This window comes from Leuresthes tenuis, unplaced genomic scaffold (assembly GCF_036924035.1).
Source record: "Leuresthes tenuis unplaced genomic scaffold, fLeuTen1.0.hap1 SCAF_13, whole genome shotgun sequence".
Taxonomy (NCBI): domain Eukaryota; kingdom Metazoa; phylum Chordata; class Actinopteri; order Atheriniformes; family Atherinopsidae; genus Leuresthes; species Leuresthes tenuis.
The window spans coordinates 33,219,316-33,237,143 of NW_027325367.1; the positions used below are offsets into that span (position 1 = coordinate 33,219,316).

The following is a 17,828-nucleotide window of genomic DNA, read 5'->3' on the forward strand; positions in this document are numbered from 1 at the left end:
ACCATGCAACCCAAATCTATATACATAAACAGCTGCTAAAGCCATCATTCCCACACAGGAGAAGACACAAAACAGATGTAAAGGCCTCAAGCCAAATTACCATCTGTGGCTCTTGATATATATTTGATAAATGCACTGACTTGTTTTCAGCTGATCAACATTATCTAACCGAAAAGCACAATTTTCTGTCTCACCTGACAATAACGTCCAACTGTCTTTTTTGTAGAGTGTGACTGTGAGAGTGGCTACTGTGATATGCATACAGGAGAATGCCTGGCTGAGGCTCCAGCAGTCAACCTGTGCAACATCAGTGAGTCGTGTTAAAGCAAGAATGCAGATTCCACAAAAGAGGAGGACATTGCAAGAAATGACGAAATGAAATTTGTATTTACTCAGTTGTTTAAAGTTAATATCATTATTCTGGTTTTAGGTTGTGATGACTGTATATGGCATCTGACTTTCGACTTAAAGGTGTCCAATAAAACATTGGACCAGCTAAAAGTTGGAGTGCTGAACATCTCTACTGGTGCAGCTGCTAATGACAGGCTCAAATTCTATAACTACACAGCTCATCAACTCCAGGTACATTCGCTCATGAAATAACAATTGCTGCGTAAAATAAAAGACAACTGAGAAATATAACATGTTTGTCAAGAAAATTTAAAGCTGCATCAGTGGAAATATGTGATAAAGAATGAAGCCAGAGAGAGTGTGAAATGAGAAAAGACTTTGTCACGTTGACAAATACATACAACTTCAAGACATTTCCTTGAAATCATTAGATTTTCTCATTTAATGCTTCAGTTCATCATTTTGATTTCACAGGTTTACTCCTTAGGTTTGTTTTTCTGTGATTTCATGGCGTTGTTTACAGCCCTTCCAAGCAGACATGTGATTTCAGTGATGGAGTGCAAATAGGCCAGCTATATATTACAATCCCTGCTCAACAGCAAACAGTAAAAATCACGTTAGGAATTAGTTTACTAGCTAAGCAAACTGCCATAAGCTCAAGCATCAGATGTTTTTTCTTTTTCTTTTTGCAGCCTGCCATTATCTAAGTGTCAACAGAAAATATTTAACTCAAATTATCATACTTTTTTAACACAGCATGAAGTTTATCCTACAACTTGGCAGACATTTAGTCAGCTTTGGGTGAAAAATTTGGCTTATACTAAAGCAGACATAGACCAAGTTTGTTAATGTAAAGTGTGTTTAGTGAAATGGAAAATTCCGCTGCTGCTTTTGACAATAATTCCTGGAATTCATAGCTGTCAATTTCAAAGGGATTATGTCTTTTCTAAAGCCTTACTTTTCCTTTAAACCTTTACACAACAGTGGCTTTTTACAACTCTCTGGTATGTGTTGGAATAAAGAAGCTTACATGCTCTGCTTCCAGATGCAGTTTCAAGGCTGGAAAAATAAGTCATCTGTAATGAAGACCCAGACTGATGAGCTGGAGTGGGCCACAGACACTGTGGTGGTGGACATCAAAGAGCTCGGGGAATCGGTCAGCAAAGTCATCATCCTTTATTAAGTTAAATCTCTGGAAGGCTTCAGAAGTTTACACTTATTTTATTTCTCTCTCTTTTTGGCTTTTGAAATATATCATTTTTAGTCCAGCCATCATCTATTACCACATGCATACCACTACAGCTCAGACAGAAACTACCGTATTCAAAACTACATGAATTAAACCTGTTCTCTTGCATTGTATATAGAAAATATAAACAATTTTCTAATTTGATGTAACAAGATAAAGAAAGACAAGTTTAAAGAGAATACAACTAAGACATTCTGTGAGATGATACAGTCAGCTGATTAACTGGTGACAGGTGAGGGTGTCACGATTGGGTATAAAACATGCATTCACCAAAGTCTTCCAAACACCTCTTTGTGCCAAACTTCTTTTGAAAAAAAAATATAAATCTTTATGAGAGATCTTAAAGATCTTTGGTCTTTCAGCATCTACAGAGCAGAATATTGTGAAAACATTCAGGGAATCTTGAGGAATCTCAGTGGGTAAAGGCCAAGGACAGAAAGCACTGTTGGATGACCTTCAAGCCATGTCATGCCACCATGATCAATACGGAATAGAAAAAGATAGAAATAGAAAAATACTTTATTCATCCCCCGTAGGGGAAATTCAAATTGTCATGTAGCTCAATTAAAATATTTTGCAATGATTGTACATTAGCACAAAAATAAATAAATGAATAAATGTGAGAAGAAGATGACAGCAGTCACTGATAAAAAGCCTTATGGCTGTGGGGACAAAGGACCTCCTGAACCTCTCAGTCCTGCAGCCTCTCACTGCAGCTGCTCCTCTGTCCTACCAGGATGCTGTGGAGAGGATGTTCACCATCATGGAAAATAACTTCCTCTTCATCCGCTGCTCCACCACAGCACAGAGGGTCGAACCTTCTGCCTACCACAGAACCAGCCTTTTTCACCAGTTTGTCCAGGCGCCTACAGTTTATGTCTGTAGTGCAACTTCCCCAGCAGACAACAGCATAGAACAGCTTTTCTATACCCGCTGCCCCAAAAATGGCTCCTGTTAAGAGACATGCTTACAAAGCGGATTTCAAACTCAATGCTATCAGTTACGCAGTACAACAAGTGAGTTGAATAAAGTTTGACTTATCTGAGTTTTGTTTAATTTAATGCACATTATAGCCTGGTGCGCTTTATAGCCCGAAAAATACGTTAAGTCTTTCAGAGTAAGTCTGTCAGATAATTGATGTTTCTGCTTTAGATGCTGGAAGAACATAGAAAACACATTGTTTCAAACAAGTAACACCACATCATAGGCAAATACTCAGTTTAATTCAGGATCAAATATTAAAGGATTTTTTATTGACCTTGTAATTTCTCAAACAGAATGGTCTCATTCATGTTCATGTTAAACCATCAGATTGGGCATCACTATCAAACCATTTATTCAAATAGTTACTATACTATATAGTTGTTATACAACACAATAATGTAAGAAAATTAGGGAGCTTCAAGTTGTTATAAGAACTAAATATCTTGATGATTTACGTTATCACACATGGGAAAAATCGCAAACAGAATATGTATAAAGGGGTTAACCTATTCATTTTGTGATCACTAAACGGGAAAATTTAATGTTACGTAGCGTCACTGTTAAATTCAAACAGCTGGGGCACATTTTCTTTTTTCCAAGATCATTTAAATACAAAATAATTAGAATTTTTCCGGTGGATAAAATATTCTACTCTGAGAACTGTTGATAAAGGTTCTTTGCTGGGCAGGATAACATGGACAGCTTTCAGTTTTGTTAATACAGAAGATATTATTAATTCATCTGATGTGGTCAGAATTTACAAAACAGGGAAGAATCTATAGGAAATCAATTTTGGAAAATGATTTAGTAGATTTAGATTTAGATTTATTTAAGAGTGAAACTGGACTGAGGGGTGTTTACTGATTTCCTTTTGTGGTTTTTCAGGAAAGCTCTTTGATGAGTCTAGGGAACTTGCTGGATAACAATACACTGGATTCCCTCATTTTGGCTCAGCAGCTCAGCACAAATCTAACTGATCTCAACATACGCATTGAAGGTACGTGATGGAATGTTTTGTCTCTAGCAGTGGCTGATGAATTTCCTGCAGTGATAAAGTTGTTTTACAAAGAGAGCACATTTAGTTCTAGCTTTTAACTGAACTAGCAATCTTTCCAGGCTTTGGAGGAACAGATCAAATACAGAGATGTTTTTTCCTGGGGATCTCTCCAGTTATGAATAATAAGTGAAAAATGCTAAAACATACTTTTATTAGTTACCTGAGAAGAGCTTTCATGTTCTTGTTCTTGTGTAAGTTCTCTTTGAGTGGAGGGTGAGCGTAGGTGTGTGTGTTGGTGTTTGTCCTGTGACGATCTGGTGACCTGTCCAATATGTCCTTTCATCCACTGGCAGCTTGAATAGGCTCCAGCTCACATGCGACCCTGAAATCGATTAAGTGGGTGTAAAAGATCTGTGATCTTAAAATCTGTACTCAATTGGAATATTGTTTGAGATTAAATATAGTAGACTGTTCATTGACTAAAAATGTTATTACCCTCTTTTACATTTGATAACACTTTTGACAAGCTTGTGGGATAATGTGTAAAAGAAAAAACTCTGGGAGTTACCGTGGCCTGACCTGAGCCAAGTGAGAAATGAAAACAGAGTTTAGCATGAGAGTTCAAACTGAAGCCGATCTGTGTTAATGTAGTGTTTGTGTGTGTGTGTACATAGAGATGATCCACGACTGGGAGCTGTACAGTGTTCAACAGGATGTGGATCCAGAAGTGGTCAGACAGAACTCTAAAGTAGCCCAGGAAATGGTCACCTGGATGAGGAAACTGGACCTGTCATCACAGGAGCCCACCACCACTGATGAATCAACAGAGGCCCATGACTGTGAGAAAACCTTTGTGCAAACACACATAATATCTTATGCATAGATAATGATTACAACCCTGTGTCTTTATTGCAGTGAGGCAGAATGTAGCACTCATAAAATGTTATTCTCCGATTCATTTACCAATATTGGACCAAAATTCATATTACTATCATAACTGCTCATTAGTCTCCTAACATGTATGTTTGTGGGAAAGAAATATGTACATTATGTAACTTTTGCTGATGAGTGGCACAGAAGTGAAAAAAAAGTCAGTCAACAGAATTATTTATTAAATCAATATGCAGCTATCTTTGGTCCTAGCTTCATAGCAGCAAGACTCTCCTGAATGTACTAATCTCAACTAGCATGTATTATTATTGTCATTTGTACACTAATACACCAGAATTCTTTGGTATGGACTCTTCAGCTTGATTAGTACCTTGATAACTTGATGGGATTTCGGTTCAGACTGTGTTCAAACAAAACAGTCTTGGTCTGGCAAAACAATGTTAGTCTGAGTCCAGATCAATCTGGACCATGGTTCTTTTCGCTTCTAATGCAAAACATTTTTGGAAGGTTTGGACTTTAAGACAAATTACAAGAAAAGGACCATAGACATGTAAAAAGTTACATGATTGAATGCAACTCTTTCCCATTTGTATGAGCACAGTTCTCATACAAATAGCATACACATCCTCTGAAGTGTTTTTGAAAGATGAGAGAAAGACAAAGAGTATAACATCAAAGACCAAGTGAGCAGTCCTGCTTGCAGATTTGGAAGGCTGTACTTCGCTGTACTTAGCTGTACTTAGTTTGGCTTTACGTGGGCTTTAGGTTAAATGCTCACATGCTTATTGTTCACAGCCAAAATATCATTTTCCCGTTGTAACAGGTGATATACACAGTGGTTAACATCTTATTTAAGCACTTTAACAAGCTAACAATTGCTAATTAGCACAAAAAACAAGTATCTCTGAGGATGAGGGAAACTTTTAAACTTTATTACAAATATTTGATCATATATGAAAAGACAATTCCAATCAAATTAAATTTTGAATTGTTGGTGATGCTAAATCAAATCCTGTGGAAACATAGATACTGTGATCAAATGTGATGACATCTTGTTCTGACATTTTAGGGTTCACACAGTTCCTGTGAAACTCAAACGCAACAATCTGCTTGTGTTTCCAGTGTTGAGACGCGTCCGTCAGTTGGAGAAAAAGCTGCTGATTACAGAGGGCCGTCTTCCATCTGTCAGAGAGGTCTTGTCTCGCTTCTCAACCAGGCTGTTGGACACTCAGGACTTTCTCCTGAAAGCAGAGAACATAGTGCAGGAGACTGACTACAAGAACAGAGGAAGCATCCTCAAATTCCACAGGAATGAGGTGATTTCCCTTCATCAGCGCCTGCTGAGAGCCACAGATCTCACTTCTTCTGTCTGTCTGTACTGAAGCAGATGTATACAGATCTGTGTTATATTCACAGTCCATCCTCCCTGTTGGGAAGACGTGTTCTGACATGGAATTCTGTTTTATCTCTACTTAGTGTTGTGCTTTCTCACATTTTGCTACGTACCTTGCTTTAAAGATACAAGGCTATCTTGATATGCAGTGCACTGATGTAAAACAGCTTCAAGAGAGAGATTTGGTTTTAGCTTGCCTGGCCAATCAGAATAGTCTATTACATGTGGTATGAAAATGGTGAGAACAGAAAGTGTTCAGGAGTGTTACATTAGAAGGAGGCTCACAAAGAGGGTAAGCAGTACAGGAAGGCAACATCCAGAGTCTACTCCTATAGAAAAATATTTAATTACCCAGTAAACAAAGACAAAGCACTTCATGTGGTAGAGGTGTGTCATTTCAAAAGTTAATGAGATTAACTTTTTGCCTTCTTCGTGTGTTTGAGACCATCACATGTGCTGTGGTGAGGTAATTAGCAGTAGATAGGACTATTCATTTTAAGTGTAGAATTGACTTTAAGATTTGAATGGATTGTGGCTTCAAGTTCAGATGTAAAAACCATGAAAAGCTATGATAACACGGGATCATATGAAGACTCACATCTGCAGCAGAGGATAAGAGATCATAAGGCAGAATAAGCTTGTTGAAGAGATATTTTTTACACTGCCTGTCTGATGAAAAGTGAGTCCTTGACTCTCCAGACTGAGAGCACTCTAAACACTGTGTATTTTGAATTTAAATTTAGTTCAATTTAATCTTGATTTAACGTACCCAAGATAGGCCAAATCCAAATTTTTTTGGCAGTCACTTAGACAGATGTTAGCAGGAGTCCAAATACTAAAAAAAGATAAATCTATACAGGCATTAAGAAACCAAACCTCATAACATAAACAATTAAGTTAGCAAAGCAATTGGTTCTAGATAAGGTCAGCATGTTGTTAAGTGTTGACATTGTTGATTGTCAAGAGGATATTTTTGTTCACATTGTGTTCAGACACATAATAGAATGAGGACTGCCTGATTAATTGTGGCATAGAATACCACTGATACATGAACCAAAAAAAAAACAAAACACCTTGACTGAATGTAGTCTTTCTTTATGTGATTGTACAGTCCATTCTGGCTCATCCTCTTGTAGTTTGGTTTGTGGAAACCTGACAGAGAAGGAGGAGTTAAACTATGACAAACATTAGACCAGAGGTCGGCAACCTTACACACTCCGTTTCTCACAGGTTTCCCCAAGTCTAAAATGAAGCTAACGCTGCATATGTCATTTTTTACCTTTATACTATTGTGTGTTGCATTTATGAAATGAATGAGCTGCTACAGGGAAAACGGAATTTTGTTTCTGCATGCAACAAAAACATTAGAAAAATGGTTGGCCTGTCAGGGGTCGAAACGATCAATGGATCACCTGCTGGCGGTTGTGACGCATATTTTTAGCAAAAAAATGTAAAACGTGTTTTATTTTAATGATACAAGATCACCATCATGGGGCTACACGTGTTGTGGTGGTTAGCACCGTCGCCTCACAGCAGAGGGTTCCAGGTTGGATCCCCGCCTGGGGCCTTTCTGTGTGGAGGCTGCATGTTCTCCCCGTGTACGCATGGGTTCTCTCCCGGTTCTCCGGCTTCCTCCCACTGTCCAAAAACATGCATGTTCGGTTAACTGGTGACTCTAAAATTGTCCCGAGGAGTGAGTGTCTCGTTTGTCTTGGATACATCTAAACAAAGTTAAATCTAAGTTAGTTAACTCATTTTGTCTCTGCAGAAGTTTCAACTTTTTCTTTTTTACAGCTTTGTCTCTTAGGTAGTTGTCCACCATTGCTTGCATGAATCCTGGTGGGTTATTTTGAATAAAAGTACTATGGGAACGAGAAAGGCCAAAGGATAAAAAATGGCGCTAACTGGAGAAAGCAGGTCTCTTCTTTGTGTGATTGATCTTTGATGTTATTTTTTTACTTAAATCTGATTTAACACAAATCTTGATTACAAATGCCTTCTACTTTGGCAAACTGTCCTTGTTCAAGTCTAAATCTTGGCATCCTTGCCTCTTGACATAATATTTTCTTCTCATCACAGATTAAATTAACAATCAGACCATTTTGCTAGCTGAAAGCCACCCCTTGCCAACATGCTTTTAAAATCAGTATAAAGAGCAACTACTCTGTTTCATCACAACTGACCAAAGACAATCACCTATATGAACATTTTTCTTGATGTTTTGTGCACCCCCTGACTCAAGTTCTCCTGAAAATTTGTTGCACATTTTTTAAATGTAAATGTTGAGACATAGTGATGATGCAGCTCAAAAGATGATAAACTAACATCTCATATTCCCCAAGCTCCCACTCATAGTGCCCATTAGGCCATCAGAGAAATCTAGAAGATCTGTGTCGTTATTGCACACTCTTGACTTGATTGAACATGGCCTCAATGTCGACCATAATCGCCACATTCTCCTGTAAAAACCTTGTGAGGACCCTCACGAGTGAGCTTTTACGATACGATCTTTGTAGAAGTCATTGGTTGGTCTTCCATAGCTTGTAGTGTTAAAGAGCTTTGAGTGGTCAACGAGAATAGAAAAGCGCTATACAAGTACAATCCATTATATTACTATATTATTATTATATTATAATAATAATAATATTATTACATTTGTTTTATAAATGTTTGTAAAACAACTATTTGACTCTGACTTGGCGACTAAGATTCTGTTCATAATTGCCTTTGTCAGTTTGTCTATCTCCACTGTATTACTTGCACCTCTGAGTGGTCCGTGTTTTGTCCAGCCTAATCCAGACCTCACTCTACTTTGGGAACATTATCCCCAATAACTCAGCGTTTTTAAATCTTTTAGGTAAGGATAACTGTTAACATCTACTTGGCAGGAAATGTCGTTTTTGGTTAAGGGAATGGTTTTCTGTAAAAATACTTTGGCAAACTGTTTCATGGTCACCATCCAAGCTATAGTTTCCAAGCAAAAGGCTTATCCATTGTCCGCAACCAGATGCATGTACTATGCCCTTTCAAATTAAGTTGCTTTGTCAGTGACTCTGTGGCAAAGGTAGCAGACGCATGGATCCAAAAATGCATTGTCAACACTTTTGTTTCTTTTTGTGTTTCAACACGCACTGGAATGGTTGACAGGATGCAGTTTTCCTTGCTCGTCCTAGTAACTCCAGTTACTACCCTCTTGCTGTTTGCATCCATGGGTTATGTCTGGGCTTCTTGTGTTGGGGTTTACAGTCTGTAGGCTGCTTTTTCAATTTCTTCTAAGCACATTCTTTTGTGCTTGTTGTATCCTCCTTTACATTTCTGTAGAGTGGGCGTAGTAGTACCGAACTTGCTTGTTTACAAAGTCAAAAAAATCCTTTAACAGCACTTTTCTTTGTTTTTTTTCTTTCTCCAAGCCTCTCTTGTTGAGTTGAGTTAAGATTAAGCTGCATTTAGGCTCCTACAATTAATATGTTTAAACAAATCTTTGTGGAAAATCTCAACAAATTTACAAACACAAACTATTGGTGCGGTGCATTGTAGAGTTATCAGTATCAGACAGGTTAGCTGTTTTAAGTCTTTTCATGAATATAACTGCCTGAAAATAATTCTCTGAAAGAAAAGAAAAGCCAATATGAAAGAACTCTGGCTATTTTCCTATCCCCAGGCAAAGCAACAGAGGCTGACAGAGGACCGCTCAGCTGTGAACAGCACACTGGAAACAGGCAGAGTTTTTATCTCAGAAACTGAAAGAACAGTTGCTGAGGTGGATGCTATGGTGCAGGTAAGGCCTACATGACATGAAAATTATGTGAAAATGGTTAGCAAGATCTATCATAAGTTGAGACTGAAATTTTCTTTGTGTCCCTACTGCGTAATGATACTCATATTTTCCTTTATGGCCTGCTGAATAAGGTTATACATATCATAATCTAATTGACTGTGATATGGAGTTGCAGTATTTTAAGGTTATCATTGGGGGAATCATTTTGGGGATTGCTGGAGACTGAAATACATGGTGCTCTCAAACAGCTTCCCCACTGAAGTCATAATCCCAAATTAATATTGTGCGTTTGTGTGTGTGCACGTGCATGTGGGGATGCTGTCATTCTTTTAACTTTTACTGATGTTTATGGTGCCTTTACAAATGGATGCAATGGAGTGTTATTGCACATTCTACTTGAAATGTTTTTGTGTATGACTGTATTGTGCCTGTACCTTATGCTTTTGTGTGCAGAATGTGTCTGGACACCATGCTGCAATTGATGGTGCCAGTCAAAAACTGAAGGAGAAGACAGAACGTCTCTCTCTGGCTGACAGAGATCTGGTCCAGATGGCTGATGAGCATGCTGAAGAGCTGGAGAGACAGGCCACTACGCTGGAGGAGTGAGAAATCCATTTGGAATTAAACAACTCACTCATTTTCCAAAACATCTAGATATTTTAGCTTTCTGCCAATGTTAGAAAACCAAAAGTAGTAAGGATGTTTTTCATCTTACATTATACAGCTTGGTGCATACAATAGAGTAAATCCCTTTTCACACTGTTAAAAATTCCACTAAAACACGGCCACATTTTGAGTGCCTTGGGAAAGAGAAAGACTTTAATCAGCACCATTGGCTCCATTTATTGTATATGGGAACACATTAGCAGTGTACACGTTAATGTCTTGTTTATGCGTACTGCAGTCTTCACCCTAAACAATAAATACTACAAAGGATTTGAAAAGAATTGTACAAAAAACAGAGGGTTCATACACAAATATACCGACACACTTTTAATGTTCAGTTCAGATCAGTTATTTTTATGAAGTATTTCATTTGATGCAGATGTTTTTATAACATCTGAAATAATTCTACATTCTTGGGTTTTAAGGGGTCACCCCTATATATATATATATACATATATATTACCCAAAACTTTTAGTATATTCTAAATTACATTTCAGTGAAACTTTAAAGTGAATTTTCATGCATGATTTTTGTTCATACTATTTATCCTTATACTTTATCTCTTTATACTCTCTCTGCATAGTCTGAGCTTTTTAAACCATTCCAACATCAACAGGTCAGCTAATTCGGGAGATATATTCTATGACTTTTGGTTTGTCTTCATTTAAGCGTTTTGGGTTTTTTTCATTTTAAGATTAAGATTAAGATCAGATTTATTGTCATGAAGATACACGAAATACACAAAATTACATTGACATAGATGTTAAGGAGTTTATAAAACTCTCCCAGGAAGTGTAAGATAAACTAAGGTCATTGATGCGAAACAATGTCACAGGGGAAACCACAGAGGTGGAAGAGCTCTTGGGTGAGGACCTCAGTCAGTTGCTTAGCAGATGGTAGTTTCTTCAGTAGTATCACGTCAGTCATTTTGCAAAACCTGTCAACAACGATGAGTACGACAGAATGATTATTAGAGATGGGCAAACCTGTGATGTAACCCATAGAGAGATGGGACCAAGGATGATGAGGAGCTCAGCAGGGAGTTGATGTGAAGACTTGACCTGGGCACAAGTCCAGCAACAATGTACTCCTTGGCGTCCTTCCATAAAGCAGGCCAACAGAGGCATCCCTGGATTACTGACAATGTCTTGGTGATACCTGGGTGACAGAACAGGTCTGAGTTGTGGCCAAAGTTCATTAATTTGGGAATAAGGTGGTTCAGGAAGAAAACAATCAATTGGGAGGACAACCAGCCGGTGGTTGAGTCGGGTGACTGCGAGCCTGATGATGCCGGGGTCCGTCCTGTCCTTATCCACAGTGTGAAGACATTCTTGGAGCCAGGTCTACAAACAAGAGTGAAGTTAAACGATACAAAAGATAGTGCCCATCTGGTCAAAGGGTAAGAACATCAGAGAGTTTCAGCGTGGTACTGTGACAGGATGCCACCTGTGCAACAAGTCCAGTCGTGAGATGTCCTCGCTGCGAAATATTCCACAGTCAGCTGTTAGTGGTATTATAACAAAGTGGAAGTGATTGGGAACGACAGCAGCTCAGCCATGAAGTGGTCGGCCACGTAAAATGACAGAGTGGGGTCAGAGGATGCTGAGGCATAGTGGGCAGAGGTCGCCAACTTTCTGCAGAGTCCATCGCTACAGCGTAGAGAGCTTCATGGAATGGGTTTCCATGGTAACTGCATCCAAGCCATACATCACCAAGTGATGTCGGATGCAGTGGTGTAAAGCTGCCGCCACTGGACTCGAGAGCAGTGGAGACTCTGGAGTGACCAATCACGCTTCTCCATCTGGCAACCTGATGGAGGAGTCTGGGTTTGGCGGTTGCCGGGGGAACGGTACATGTCTGACTGCATTGTGCCAAGTGTAAAGTTTGGTGGAGGGGGGATTATGGTGTGGGGTTGTTCTTCAGGAGCTGGGCTTGGCCCCTTAGTTCCAGTGAAAGGAACTCTGAATGCTTCAGCATACCAAGAGATTTTGGACCATTTCATGCTCCCAGCTTTGTGGAAACAGTTTGGGGATGGCCCCCTCCTGTTCCAACATGACTGCGCACCAGTGCACAAAGCAAGGTCCATAAAGACATGGATGAGCCAGTTTGGTGAGGAAGAACCTGACTGGCCTGCACAGAGTCCTGACCTCAACCCGATAGAACACCTTTGGGATGAATTAGAGCGGAGACTGCGAGCCTTCTGTCCAACATCAGTGTCTGACCTCACAAATGAGCTTCTGGAAGAATGGTGAAAAATTCCCATAAACACACTCCTAAACCTTGTGGAAAGCTTTCCCAGAAGAGTTGAAGCTGTTATAGCTGCAAAGGGTGGGCCTATGTCATATTAAACCCTATGGATTAAGAATGGGATGTTACTTAAGTTGCATATCCGTGTAAAAGCAGGTGAGCCAATACTTTTGGCAATATGGTGTATGTACTCAACAGCTTTTAAGGGGAGAGAGTATTTATTCTATGCATAGTTCAGAAGTCTACAATAAGTTTTAACTTATCTAACATTGTAAGAATCTTATCTTACTAAACAGGCATGTAATTTAGTTCATTCACAGCTATATACTTAAACTGTGTCAGGAACGGTGGAAGGTAGGACCCAGATGCAGTTCTTTTCAAAATCAAAAAGGTTTATTCGAAAAAACACAAAAAACAGGGAGCAAGGCAAGAACAAAAAGCACGGCTGAGCCACATTCAAAATACTTAAACTGTGAATAAATAATAAGACTATGAAAATAAAACAAGACTATGGAATAAATACTAAGACTATGGCAAGACTATGAACTATGAGGCAGGAAACCAGAAGTAGCTTACGTGACAAAAACATGAAGGGTTGTGAGGATTCTGCAATGAGTGAAAGGAAACCAGGAGACTAAATGCTGTGGAGGGAGTGATTAGTGATGACGTGCAGCTGATGACAATGAAGCAGGTGACGTGAGTGAAGCTGATGGCAGGGGAGAAACATGACAAGAACCGGAAAACCTAACAAAGAAACTGAAAACATAAATGTCAAAACATGAACTGTGACAGAAACATAAACTGTGACAAATTGTTCCTCTCTAGTACACAAAAGTATTTAAAAAATACACGTAAAATTCGGTTTTTCCACAATTGTATTACAACTACAATATATTTAGTGCAAAACTAGCTGTTTCAAAAAAGTAAACTTCAAATTATTAATTATTCATTAACACAACTTAAGTATACTATAAATATGTCTGACTGCAACTATACTCAAGTATGCTAAAACTTTTGCACATTTATTTTTCACTCGGGGGGGTCCTGATTGTCAGAAACTGTACTTCACCACAACCTATAGAATATACTGAGAGAAAGAAACTACCTGTGCAAGCAATTTTGAAAGAACAAATGGCTTTCAGTTTGTTCTTGGACACAAGTCAAATTTTGAAAGAAAATCTACTCTCCGTAAATGCTAACTCTGTTGTAGAGTGTTTTGGTGTCTGACAGCAACTAGTCAGTCAAATGAGTGCAGTTTTATTTGATCACGATTTTCCTGAGCAGTGAAATTTTTTTCTGTTCTTATGTTCAGTTTCGAGGCTCTCAGACTATGTTATCTATCAACCTGTCTCCTTCAGGGATTTGAAAGAGAGTGATGCCAATGGCTTTGTTCAGAGAGCCATAAGCGCCGCCAACGTTTATAACAATATAGTGAAATATGTCGACGATGCCAACATCACCTCGCTCACCACCTTCAACTTATCTCAAAGAGCTGAAGACGTATGTTTGATCATGCAAATCTCTAGTATTAATTTCCTATCATTCAATTTCTGTCAGCCAACGAGTTTTCTTTTCTCTGTCTTTTAGGCTATCACAGGGATCAATACGCAGCTTGGACACCTGGTAACACAAAGTGACAATGTGTTCAAGGAGTCTGTTTCACTACATTCAGAACAACACGGTATGGAGTATACTATAAATATGTCTGATACTATAAATTACTATAAAATATTATGTGATATTGTTAAACTTAAAGCTATTATCTCGAGTAGCTCTGCTATTTAATGCATCTTACTGTCACAGAGGTAGAATCTGGGGTGGCTGACAAACAAAAATATATTGAGGAAACCAAAGAAACCATGGATAAAAACACGAAAAAACTTGAAGAAATTGTGCAGGACATCGGTGAAATTCAGACAGGTAAGAACATACTTTGCTGTTTAAGAAAAAATCATTACTGTGTATCAAGTGTAGAATTTTCAGTTTATTGCTGGCTAAGCTGATTTGGATGAATTTTTGCAAACGCTTCTAACTTTCCACACTGTGTCACTCATGGGATATTAGACTTTTAACAGGTGTTGGTCTTTTACATCAACTATTTTTTAATGTTAGGCTACCAAAGCTGTAGTAGTACAGTTCTAGTTTCACAGTTAATAAGAAATTATAGACCATTTCCAAAGTTTAGCAGTCTGGTCTTATGATTGGTAGTTTTTTCCTGTGGTTGAGGAATCTTTCTCCAGGCTTTAGCAGTATTGTCCCACAGTTAAGAAACCCAGTTGTCCAGTTTAGCAATCTACAACTATGGTTTAGCTATTTATTTCCAACATTTAGTTTAGAAGCCCTACAGTGAAGCAGTGCACTCCATTATTATGGTCTGTTTTCCAGTTTTCACAAATTTGCTGTTCAGCAAATAATTTATACACATAAGTTATACACTTATAATTTGGCTAGTTAGCTTTCAACTCCCAAGATGCAGCTCTGCTTGGCTGTTTCAGTGTTTTAGCAGTATGTTTCGAAAGGTAAATGGACTGTACTCGTACAGTGCTTTCCTGGTCGAGCTGACTACTCAAAGCAGTTTACACTACACTGCTGCCACATTCACCCATTCACTCACTCATACAGCACATCATAGTTCTAAGTATGACACAGTGCTTTCTCCTATGCATTCACACTTACACACACAGATGGAAGCTTTGGTACGCAACATGAGGTTCAGTGTCTTGCCCAAGGCATGTGGGCCTGGGAAGTTGAACAACCGACCTTTCGATTTGTAGGTGACTGCTCTTCCTTCTGGGCTATCAGTTCCCATGTAGTGTTAATCTATGTTGTCAATTTATCAATGGTTTTGGCACAATCTCAGTTGTGTATTTTCTGTATGAACCCCATAGGTTTCATTACCCTGAATAGATTTTCATGTTTATCGTATTGTAGATAACACTCCTTGATGATTTGGATGAACTGACCCAGTTCATTAGTTTTAAAATAGTCAGTCAAATCACTTTTATTGACAGCAGTCCGTTCCCATACTTGTTTGCCCTACTTCACCTTCTGAATTTGTTAGTCACTGGAGTATCCAAATTTATCAATTTACCAAATTTATCCCTTATCAAACTGTAATCATTTACAGATAAAACACCACAGCGTCTGCATTTCACCTTGAAAGTAGCTGAAGGGACTCTCAACCGCTCAGCAGACGTCCTTCAGACTATCACCCCCATCAGCAGCAAGGTAGAGGAGTGGGCCAACAACATGAGAAACAACGAATATTCCACAACTGCGTATGAACAGGCTGTTGACTCCGCAGGAGACGCAGGTATAAAGTCATTTTTTAAATCATGCAATAGAACCTTGATGTTTTCTAGACATTACCCATAGAAGCTGTAAGTGAGAACCCTAATGTCTTAATCCATCAGTCTGGACATCGGGCTGACTTCATTCTATCTGCTCCCTATTAGCAAATTTCAGAATAAGCAGAGGTATGAGGGCTGTTTGTTACTTTGCACTTTTTGCTGCTTGCCTCTACATGGATTTCCATGCCTGTTGATATTAGAGACACATCAAAATGTATTTAGTATTTATTGCCCTAAAAAAGTCAACTTTACAGAAAAATTAACAGCCTCATCTGCCATTTTCAGCGTGCTGTCAACAAAACACTGACTATCTCTCATATGTGTGAAATGTCCTGACCTGATTCTTTGGACATTGTCCAGAGTCTGTGTTTAGAAATTACTTAAAATTCAAGGCAACACATGTACTATATTGGCAAAAGTATTTGCTCATCTGCCTTTACACGCATATGAACTTAAGTGACGTCCCATTCTTAATCCAGAGGGTTTAATATGACGTCAGCCCACCCTTTGCAGCTATAACAGCTTCAACTCTTCTGGGAAAGCTTTCTCCCCTGCTCTAGAGTCCAGTGGCGGCAGCTTTACATCACTGCATCCGACATCACTTGGTGATGTATGGCTTGGATCCAGTTACCATGGAAACCCATTCCATGAAGCTCTCTACGCTCTGTTCTTGAGCTGATCTGAAGGCCACATGGAGGTTGGAGGTCTGTAGCGATGGACTCTGCAGAAAGTTGGCGACCTCTGCCCACTATGACTCAGCATCCTCTGACCCCACTCTGTCATTTTTCGTGGCCGACCACTTCATGGCTGAGCTGCTGTCGTTCCCAATCACTTCCACTCTGTTATAATACCACTAACAGCTGACTGTGGAATATTTAGCAGCGAGGACATTTCCCGACTGGACTTGTTGCACAGGTGGCATCCTGTCACGGTACCACGCTGGAATCCACTGAGCTCCTGAGAGCGAGCCATTCTTTCACAGATTGTAGAAGCAGTCTGCATGCTGAGGCGCTTGAATTCATACGCCTGTTGCCATAAAAGTGATGGAAACCCTGAATTTAATTATTTGGATGGGTGAATGAGTGAATACTTGGGCAACATAGTGTTTGTGTCTTGGCTATTTCACAAACTCTTAGGGGGGAATCAAAATGGTGATTTATGAATGGAAAGTTAACTTGTCTTATTCTGCTTAGCTACTTTTATTTTAAAGTCTTAAAAATCTTCTTAACACTTCTTCATCACATGCTCCACATTATAATTCATGTTTTCTTTTTGCTGAATCTGTCCTCAGTGGAAACCCTGAATGTACTTGTTCCTGAGCTGTTGGACAAGCTAAAGGTGGTCGAGAACAAGAGGCCTGTCAACAACATGACCACCAACATCATGAGGATCAGAGAGCTCATTGCTCAAGCCAGGAGTGTGGCCAAAAAAGTTAGTTCATCGCTTTAATGCATGAAAGTTGTACCTCTTTTGCTTTATTTTTCAGTTGCAGAGAAAATATCTGGTTGTTTGATATATGATTTAAAGATACCAGGAGACCTTTCAATAATCCAAGTCATATTCTAAATGTTACAACACAAAAATTGAAAACATCATCACCGGCTGTGGCCCCTGAGGCTAACTTGTGTCCTAATGTTAAGCTAAGTTTTGAATAAGAGCTAACTGTCTTTTGAAAGAAAAAAATGTCTGCATCAAGATGATAGTTGTGAGGAATTTATTGTTGATAGTGGTTTTATTTGGAATGTGGGGAATGTTTCTACTGAGAAGATTGGATGCTATCATGTATTTTTAGTATGTATGCCATTTTGCGCCAGCTCTGTGAATGCAAAGATAACCGAATCTCACATCATATTATAATCTGAAGAAGGTTAAACCTTTATGATTTCAAACAGGATGAAGAAAAATATAATGAAAATGATTT

At 38.9% G+C, this 17,828-nt stretch overlaps 1 protein-coding gene across 1 annotated transcript in view; it reads left to right on the forward strand.

Annotated features, from left to right (window-relative positions):
* lama4 (laminin, alpha 4) overlaps nt 1–17,828 on the forward strand; it is a 36,512-nt gene that overhangs the window by 8,254 nt on the left and 10,430 nt on the right. Inside the window, exons 8-20 of the mRNA XM_072362808.1 lie at nt 227–310; nt 431–582; nt 1,397–1,507; nt 3,470–3,581; nt 4,256–4,420; nt 5,595–5,788; nt 9,527–9,643; nt 10,097–10,245; nt 13,916–14,057; nt 14,145–14,238; nt 14,361–14,477; nt 15,685–15,870; nt 17,199–17,338. Of these exons, the coding sequence (XP_072218909.1) occupies nt 227–310; nt 431–582; nt 1,397–1,507; nt 3,470–3,581; nt 4,256–4,420; nt 5,595–5,788; nt 9,527–9,643; nt 10,097–10,245; nt 13,916–14,057; nt 14,145–14,238; nt 14,361–14,477; nt 15,685–15,870; nt 17,199–17,338 (1,763 nt within the window). The remainder of the gene's footprint in view (nt 1–226; nt 311–430; nt 583–1,396; nt 1,508–3,469; nt 3,582–4,255; nt 4,421–5,594; nt 5,789–9,526; nt 9,644–10,096; nt 10,246–13,915; nt 14,058–14,144; nt 14,239–14,360; nt 14,478–15,684; nt 15,871–17,198; nt 17,339–17,828) is intronic.